This window comes from Andrographis paniculata, unplaced genomic scaffold (assembly GCF_009805555.1).
Source record: "Andrographis paniculata isolate CXL003 unplaced genomic scaffold, ASM980555v1 Contig21END, whole genome shotgun sequence".
Taxonomy (NCBI): Eukaryota; Viridiplantae; Streptophyta; class Magnoliopsida; order Lamiales; family Acanthaceae; genus Andrographis; species Andrographis paniculata.
In genome coordinates this window covers 2,857,981-2,866,941 of record NW_026137502.1, presented here as the reverse complement: position 1 = coordinate 2,866,941, position 8,961 = coordinate 2,857,981, and the positions used below count along the sequence as shown (strand labels likewise).

The following is an 8,961-nucleotide window of genomic DNA, read 5'->3' as shown; positions in this document are numbered from 1 at the left end:
TAGTGTAAAAAATAGTGACAATTGTGTAATAAAAATGAAAAAATAGGGGTAATTTTATGATGATATGATTATTTATAGAAATAAGATTATTATTTTGAGACGAAAAAAAATTATAAACATGACTATTGTATTAAGACGGATGAAGTAATAATTATTACTTGGACAGAGGGAGTATAAAATAATGTATCATATAAACTTAGAAGCAGAATTGGCTATTCAAGTTATCTTTAACTTATAAATTCTATTTATATAATTTTAACTTAAAAAAAAATACAATTTTTACAATATTTTTATTTCAATCACAACTTTATTTTTCATTAATATTTTTTAAATATTCTATTTTATATATTATTTTAAACCATCTTTTATATTTATAATTCACATTAATTTTTAAAAATTAATAAAAATTTTAAACCAAAATTTAAAAAAAAAATTAAAATAAAAATTTAAGAATATATTCATTTAACATTCCAAATCAAAATCAAATATTATTCACCTCTATAGTTTTTAATAATTTTTTTTTTATTTTTTATAATATATCACGTCAAAATATTATTTAAATAAAAATTAAAATTAAAAATTTATTTTATATTAATTTTAAATTATTAAAAAAATAAAATAAAAAAATTCTACCCCTAGTCTAGTTATGCTTTGAAACCCTAAATCAAATGCTCTACGTTCTACGACGGACTAGACGGGAAAATCTTCACCCAAATCGGGGTTCCCGAATTCCTGCAAATTCCTGTCATAATTTTTGGTAATAGCTTTCGAATCTTGTGGAAAGTTTGTTCCACTTCTCAATTCTAGATTTCCCCGGAGAAATGGGATTCATATGGACCTTGTTCGAATTCCTATCCATCTCCGCTTCCGTTTTAGTTTTGGGATTGATGACCGCCATTGTTCTCGCCACTTTCAGGAGAAAGAACAACCACATGTATGTGTGCTTGCATCTTCAGTCTGTCCATAATTCATGATCTCGTATTTTTATCTTTCGCAGTGTTAATGTTGTTCTTGTTTTTCTATTTTAGCTGTCACGTTGACGCGCCTCCTGTTTTCGAGGATCCGAATTCATTGAAGCCTGTGGGTATTCGATACTTCATTTAATTATGTGATATTAAGAGTCTGTATTGATTTCATCACTTTGGTTTGTTTTTCATTGTGTTGCTTGATTCATTATCTCCTCGCAATGCCTTCAGATTTTTGGATTAGTTATACTGTATAAATTGCTTGGTAAAGATGGGATTCTGTCTGAATTAAGCATCAAAGGGTTTTAAGATCTTGTTAGGTAGATGATCTGACTGAATAAAAACTTAAGCAATTCCTGGAAAATTGGTTTTGAAGTTTCTCACTGCTTGGATTTTCAAGCTCATGTTTCAATTACTATCTTGAGAAATTTTATTCCAGGTTCCTTGTCCGTATATTCTTGATTCGGCGGAAAAGTACTTATCCTTGATTGTTCCAGCATACAATGAGGAATATAGGCTTCCGGGAGCCCTTGAGGAAACCTTAATGTAAGGACATTGCGCCGGTTTCTTCCGTAGCTTTTATCTTTTTGTGTTATTCCAAAATTTAGTAACGGTGTGTGAATTTATAGATTCGTTGAATGATATTGATGTTTCCCATTTGAGGTTTTTGTGATAATGAAGGTCTAATTGGACAAATAAATTTGGAAAAACATGCTATATAATTCTTTTAGTTTGTCTCCCGATGTAAACAAGACTATGTGTTTTCTTGAACTATGCTTTGCTTAATCGACGCTCCCTGAAGCTAATGATGTTAAGTTTAATAATTGTTAATGTACTTGATGTAAGTACTGAAAAGAAGCTTCGAGTAATTTGTTATTTAAGTTTGGATTAATGATAATTCGTTTTGCCTTTTATATTTATCTTTGCTGGGATTCTGATCATTAATTTTATAATTGTAGTTATCTTCAAGAACGTGCCGCTAAGGACGAGTCTTTTTCATATGAGGTATATTATTGGAACTATTAATGAATGCTGCTCTTCTATTTGTAGCTTCTGTCAAGCACACTCTGTATGCAGCACATCCTTAGGATTCTGTGTTTCAGATACGGGGAATTTGAGAATACCGATAATTTATCTATAGGATATTCGGATGCTCTTAAGTCTCTTAGTCAAAAGTATTAAACAAGTAATTATATCTACCTTGGCTCTGGCTCAGATTTAGAGATGTCAGCATGATGAAAAATTAAGAAGTTATCCTTTTGACGATGCATGCATTGATAGTAAAATGGCTGTTTGAATGAAATGAAAGCTGCCCAAATACAATATTTTTGCCAACAAGGTGCATTGTATTTCACAGTATAAATTTATGTTACTAATTTTATTTTATTTTTTTATTTTTTATGGAAACATTGGATTAGGTGGTGATTGTTGATGATGGAAGTACTGATGGTACAAAACGAGTTGCATTCGACTTTGTGAAGAGATATGCTGTTGATAATGTTCGATTAGTCCTTCTTGGACGGAACCATGGGAAGGGAGAAGCTATAAGGAAAGTGAGTCGAGTTTAAATAATCTGTACAGCAACACCTTGCTGTGTTCATATCCTAGATTTTACCCTGACCAGTCATTGAATCGAACTGCTTCTGGGAAGCATTGCTAAACAGGGCATGCTCCACTCACGTGGTGAATTATTGTTAATGCTTGATGCTGATGGAGCAACTAGAGTGAGTGACCTCGAGAAACTTGAAAATCAGGTTCGTTGTAGTTATGAGTTATAAAGATTGAGTGTGTTACAGCTTCCGAAGAAATATATAACAATCATCATTAGCTCTATATATTAATATCAATACCTCAAGCAGAAAAGCTAACTTACATGCCTAATGACGAGACCTCGAAATTGAGAGTTTATCTTATTCAATATACCAATTGCTTCCCTTCAGATTCATGCAGTTGCTGCCAAGGAACTGATGCTTGAAGACGCTTCAACTGGTGACGTAATCTTGAGAATTGCAGATGTCCCGGTTGCTGCTTTCGGGTCTCGTGCTCATCTTGAAGAGAAGGCGCTAGCAACAGTTGGGTTATATTTTGCTTAGTACATTGTTTTATTACCAGTAAATTTGAATGTTATTATGAGTTTTTCTTCTTTTCTTTCTGTTTTCCAGAGGAAATGGTATCGGAATTTCTTGATGAAAGGTTTCCATCTGGTAGTTCTCCTTGCTGCTGGTCCTGGAATTCGGGATACGCAGGTAACCTTATTCCTTTCTACTTTCAAATTTCTTGCTCCAGGCCTTTATTTTTGTCAGTTATCTTTCTTCATTTCCTTTCATTACCTTTGTTAACCTTCTTTTTGTTTTTCCTGTCTCCCCTATTCAGTGTGGTTTTAAGATGTTCACTAGAGCTGCTGCCCGGAAGCTATTTGTTAATATCCGCTTGAAACGGTAACTATTTCTTTTGTGGCGCAAAAATGTCTTAAGTGAATACATTAGTATGCAATTGTATTGTGAAACTTACCTTTTTTAACCCCTCCTTCCCTTAAAACACATTAGGGGTGTGTTTCAATGGTGATTACTTTTTTTGGAGGTTTGTTTTGGTTTGAATGTGATGTTTTGGGGGAAAAAAATGTATTCTTATAGGGAATCGTGAAAGTTGAATGGTTGAAAGAAATTGTTAAGCGAACACACTATTTTTATTAATCATCTAAATAGGACTGTTGCAAAGCAAATATTTACTTACAAAGAACTTAATGAAAGAAATATACAGGAATACCTTTACAAGGATCCAACAGAATAGACTAAAATTACAAATTGTTTTCTAATGACTCGTCTCAAATCCTCGTAACTATGATTCGTAAGGAAAGATGAAGGATTCTATTAAGCATAGAAGTCTAATTCCAAAGGAATTCTCTCATTTAGGGTGTGTTTACTGTTTACTTTGGATTAATCTGTTTATAAATTTACACCCTTGGAATATTCATAATCATCAACCTTTTTGTCCTACCAATTTGATTTACTTTTTTATAAATAATCTAGTGAGCCTCGACCCTAAAGAGTTTCTGGTTTACCCCTAATAATATACTCTACTCGCTAACAGGAACTTTACTTGAATATGCATCGTGCTTTATTTACTAGAAACTTTGTTTGAATCAGAGTTTTGGACACAGAAGAAATGTGCTACATGAATTTTATTTTATTACTGTTTGTATATTTCAGAATTGTTGTTTCTTCGAACTATATGATTTGGGTTGTCTTGGAGTTAAAGGTGGACATTAGTTTTTGTCTCGGTTTATTGCTCAGATAACTCAATACACTCTTATTGTCTTGTTCTATCTCTTAAAGACGGAGAACATTCCATTTTTTGCAGGTGGTGCTTTGATGTTGAACTAGTATACCTATGCAAAATTTTCCGTATCCCTATGGTTGAGATATCTGTGAATTGGACGGAAATTCCAGGATCAAAGGTTAATTTACTAAGCATTCCTAACATGTTGTGGGAGTTGGCTCTGATGTCGGTAGGTTATAGAACTGGAATCTGGGAAATTCATTCGTAGAAGATGAGTATGGTTAACCTACTGGTCCTACCTGTTGATCTGATATAGAAAATTCTGACAATGTTACTGACCCGGAGGATACATACAGAGTTTTTTTTAGTTAAAACAAGTTTTGAGCTTGTCGATGATGACAAACTTGTAATATTTGTAGCGGAAGTAATGTTCATTATCACCTTGGATACATTTATACGGCATAGACATATAAGTTCAACCCTGAATGATGTTCTATTTGATTCATGATTTTACTAGATCCAATAAGAACTATATTACTTCGAATCCATGTGATTGTTGGAGTTGATTTATGGAATATATAATTTGGAATTTGATGAAGTTGTTGCAATCATGGAGGATTGATTTAGATTTAAACATAGATTAACAACGAACAATAATTGGGAAATGTTTTCCATTGTGTTCCTTTTCCTGTGAGAAGAAACTGAAACAGATTTATACTTTCCTTTTATTATTATTATTTTTTATTTTTTTTTATGATTAAAATTACGTTCTCTTTATATCAATTCAAAAATCACTTTCGAAACTATTTATTTATAGTTTTTTTTTTCAAGAAAAAAAATATCACATTAAACATAATTTTCAATCTCAAAAAACAACAAAACATCTAAACTAATTCCCCCAATAAAATATTTAAATATTATTAATTTTTTATTTTTTATTATTTCTTTTTTAAAAAAAGAAACAGACATAAATTTATAATATTAACATTATAGTAGTAATATAATACAGAATTGTTATAACTGAATTTGATGATCCGTTGTAACGTATAGGTGACGATTAACTTCAATTACTTGAATTAAATTAAACTTTTTTAAATGCAATGATAATACAAATATTAGGGCCTGTTCTCCTTTTCTTGGGTTTTACTATGTAATTTATTTATTTATTTATTTATAAATATTACATCCAACAATATATTTTTCATACAAATTATATGAAAAAAAAAAATCTTTCCTCTATGAGTTCTTATTCTTATCCAAGGACAAATAATTTGATGCGAAATTATGATTTGTTCCCTTAATATAATGATTCTTCAATATTATTTTAAATTTTTTTAGCAAATAATAACTATTTCAAAAATAAAATCAAAATAATAGAACACTTTAGATTACAAAGATTGGAAGCAGAGAAATGGATACGAAACGAGATGTTGAAGAAACAACCATAGTGTACTTACTATGCATTAAAATTCAAATAAGAAAAAAGTAATTAAGTTGAGAAATCACAAAATTCGAAAAACAAAAATTCAAGAAATGAATATAGCTAGCTGGCATGGCGTATATCCTCTAATAAAAATTCACGAAAAACTTGCTGAAAAGTAGTATGAACAGTACCTTGCTATTGCTACTGCAATGGCGGATGAGGAACTGCTCTTGCTCCTGCTGCAATGGCGGATGAGGAACTGCTCTTGCTCCATTAGAAGCACTTCCTATGGACGATAGATGGACCAGACTCATCATACTCAGCCTTAGCAATCCACATCTGCACAACAAACACCATTACAGTATGCAGATTCACCATCTTCATCAAATCCAATTCGCAGCAATCAAAAAAAATAAAAATAAAAATGCAAACCTGCTGGAAAGTGCTGAGAGATGCTAAAATGGAGCCACCGATCCAGACGCTGTACTTCCGCTCAGGAGGAGCCACCACTTTGATCTTCATGCTGCTCGGAGCAAGTGCTGTGATTTCCTTGCTCATCCTATCGGCAATGCCGGTAAACATGGTGGTTCCACCGCTCAGAACAATGTTTCCATACAGATCTTTCCTGATATCCACGTCGCATTTCATAATCGAGTTGTACGTCGTCTCGTGGATGCCGGCAGCTTCCATGCCTATAAATGAAGGCTGGAAGAGAACCTCGGGGCAACGGAATCTCTCATTGCCAATGGTGATGACTTGTCCGTCAGGCAGCTCGTAGCTCTTCTCGACAGATGAACTGGTTCGTGAGGTCTCCAGCTCCTGCTCGTAGTCGAGCGCAATGAAGGAGAGCTTCTCCTTCATGTCTCTCACGATTTCCCTCTCTGCAGAGGTAGTGAAAGAGTAGCCACGCTCTGTCAGGATCTTCATCAGGTAATCAGTGAGGTCGCGGCCGGCTAAGTCCAGACGAAGGATCGCGTGCGGTAGGGAATAGCCTTCGTAGATCGGAACCGTGTGGCTGACGCCATCGCCGGAATCCAGCACAATACCTTAACAGGAGAGACGATTCGATTCGATTAATTATCGATACGATCGATATACATATATAGAGAGAGAGATAGATCGATGTGGTTACCGGTGGTGCGACCGCTGGCGTACAGAGAAAGGACAGCTTGAATGGCGACATACATGGCAGGAGCATTGAAGGTCTCGAACATGATTTGAGTCATCTTCTCCCTGTTAGCCTTAGGATTGAGCGGAGCTTCGGTCAGGAGGATCGGATGCTCTTCAGGAGCGACACGAAGCTCATTGTAGAACGTATGATGCCATATCTTCTCCATGTCGTCCCAATTGCTTACGATTCCATGCTCGATTGGATATTTCAGTGTTAGAATACCTCGCTTGGATTGAGCTTCATCTCCAACGTATGCATCTTTTTGGCCCATGCCGACCATCACACCTGTGTGGCGAGGACGTCCAACGATGCTGGGAAATACAGCACGCGGAGCATCATCTCCTGCAAATCCAGCCTAAGAGCAACACATATGTAACGAAATGATTCATCAATTGTAAAATTTTTCAGATTGAATTAATGGTCGCAACGAAGATGAAAGGCGTTTCGAATTTCTTCATTCTATGAAATGTAAATACCTTCACCATTCCTGTTCCATTGTCGCATACGAGTGGCTGAATATCCTCCGCATCTCCCATCTTGTACTACTGATTCCTGTACTGGATTCATTTCGTTAATAAAAGACATTACATGATCCTAAATCCGGCATAATCAGCGTGGAAGAGCACCAAAACAATACAGTTTGGACCACACCATCGCAACAAAATACTACAAAACCAAATGCGCAACCTAGAACAATTAATTTTCATATTCGAAATTTTCATATCACAAACGCCTTGATTTCAACCTAGAACGAACAATAATTTTCAAATGCGCAACAAAACAACGAATTCAATTCGAAATTTCCAGATTACAAACCAAACACAATTGGCAGGATGATCAAACAACATGCCAAACATCCTTCCATGCCAAAACGATACCAACATTCACGGATCCGATCCGATCCTCGATTCATTCCAAAACGATAATTCATACAGCCACGGCATCGCATAAAACCAAAACAAAAACAAAAACAAAAACGCACCTCACCTTAATAAACCAAAGAGCGAGTTACTCGAAATGCGATTGAGAGAGCAGCGGAGATCGTCGTGGAGGCTCAACAGGTATCAATCTTGAGGAATGGGACGTCGATTTGCAGCACAGCGGGAAGTTGTTGAATTAAAGAGAGGGCGGGATGATCTGGACCGTTGGATAATAACCGTCTGGATGTACGGCGGAGGAGGTGTGAGGTACGTAGGTGGGTACCGTTACGTTATACTAGGCTAATGCATACATATAAATATAAAATATCGACTCCAATTTGAGCTGTCCATTGCCGTTACACGCTTCCGTACTTCACTCTCTTCCCACAAAACTAATCTACATTACATATTTATTTGTCTATTTTTAATCTAATTTTTTTTTATATTGAATTAATAGTAAAAAGAATATGAATATATTAATATAATATAAATGACCATAGAAACTAACAAATATAACAATAGTCTACTTAATAAATATTATCATTGATCATAACACAAGATATGTATTCATACATGTAAGTACGAATCGACAGCATATGATATGATGTATTAAATAAAAATGTGTGATATTTATATATGTATAGAAACAAAATTGCCATTTCATTTAAATAAATTGAAAACAATATATTCTGACCACTCAAAATATTATAATGTAAGTCCGGTAAGAATGGTACGATGGCGTGGAAGTTAAATTTGAAACCAGTTTCTTTTTTGATTTATCAATTTCCGTTGAAAAACCAACTACAAAGTGTGTTCATTTAGGCCATCTCTAGTCCATCAACTCTATTTATCCAATTTTATCTTCGAATATGCAGTTGCTAAATTTTACTCCAACCATAGCTCCATTTTTCACTATTACTCTTCAATTATTCAATTTTTCTTATTATTTTAAACTAACTTTTTTATTTTTATAATTTTAAATAAAAATTTTAAAAAATAAAAATTAAATTTAAAAGTCAAATTTATAAATTTTAAAATTAAAAAAATTTTAAAAATAAAATAAAACAAACACACCATAAATAGCATTTGCTACAGTGCAACACAAAAAATAGAGACAGTCAGCGGCAAATATGGGGATGCAACGTCAATTTTGGCGTCGCATTGGAGATGGTCCTGGAGGTTCGAATTTTACGTTGAAATTTG

General features: G+C 34.0%; 2 protein-coding genes across 4 annotated transcripts; one reads left to right on the top strand and one right to left on the bottom strand.

Annotated features, from left to right (window-relative positions):
- Nucleotides 1–653: 653 nt before the first annotated feature.
- LOC127245134 (uncharacterized) lies at nt 654–4,788 on the top strand. The gene is made up of 10 exons (XM_051265852.1): nt 654–934; nt 1,029–1,080; nt 1,405–1,511; nt 1,925–1,970; nt 2,384–2,518; nt 2,630–2,719; nt 2,906–3,037; nt 3,128–3,211; nt 3,339–3,403; nt 4,326–4,788. Exons 1-10 carry the CDS (start codon nt 822–824, stop codon nt 4,510–4,512), a joined length of 1,011 nt encoding a protein of 336 aa, XP_051121809.1. The 5' UTR covers nt 654–821; the 3' UTR covers nt 4,513–4,788.
- Nucleotides 4,789–5,660: 872 nt separating this feature from the next.
- On the bottom strand, nt 5,661–8,099 carry LOC127245159 (actin-1-like). Of its 3 annotated transcripts, none has more exons than XM_051265903.1 (5): nt 7,821–8,099; nt 7,315–7,390; nt 6,800–7,193; nt 6,100–6,713; nt 5,661–6,006 (listed from the first exon to the last, which is right to left on the bottom strand). In XM_051265903.1, exons 2-5 carry the CDS (start codon nt 7,372–7,374, stop codon nt 5,941–5,943), a joined length of 1,134 nt encoding a protein of 377 aa, XP_051121860.1. In that variant the 5' UTR covers nt 7,375–7,390; nt 7,821–8,099; the 3' UTR covers nt 5,661–5,940. The 3 variants fall into 3 exon arrangements, with proteins under 3 accessions (XP_051121860.1, XP_051121859.1, XP_051121858.1); XM_051265902.1 differs by having other exon boundaries at nt 7,315–7,395; nt 7,826–8,099; XM_051265901.1 differs by having other exon boundaries at nt 7,826–8,098.
- Nucleotides 8,100–8,961: the final 862 nt, after the last annotated feature.

Coding starts and splice junctions, on each gene's coding strand:
- LOC127245134 (XM_051265852.1), top strand. CDS start 822: ATGGGATTCATATGGACCTTGTTCGAATTCCTATCCATCTCCGCTTCC. Junction 2,519..2,629: donor AGGGAGAAGCTATAAGGAAA/GTGAGTCGAGTT, acceptor ATTGCTAAACAG/GGCATGCTCCACTCACGTGG. Junction 3,038..3,127: donor AAGAGAAGGCGCTAGCAACA/GTTGGGTTATAT, acceptor TCTGTTTTCCAG/AGGAAATGGTATCGGAATTT.
- LOC127245159 (XM_051265903.1), bottom strand. CDS start 7,374: ATGGGAGATGCGGAGGATATTCAGCCACTCGTATGCGACAATGGAACA. Junction 6,714..6,799: donor CGCCAGCGGTCGCACCACCG/GTAACCACATCG, acceptor TCTCCTGTTAAG/GTATTGTGCTGGATTCCGGC. Junction 6,007..6,099: donor CTCTCAGCACTTTCCAGCAG/GTTTGCATTTTT, acceptor TTTGTTGTGCAG/ATGTGGATTGCTAAGGCTGA.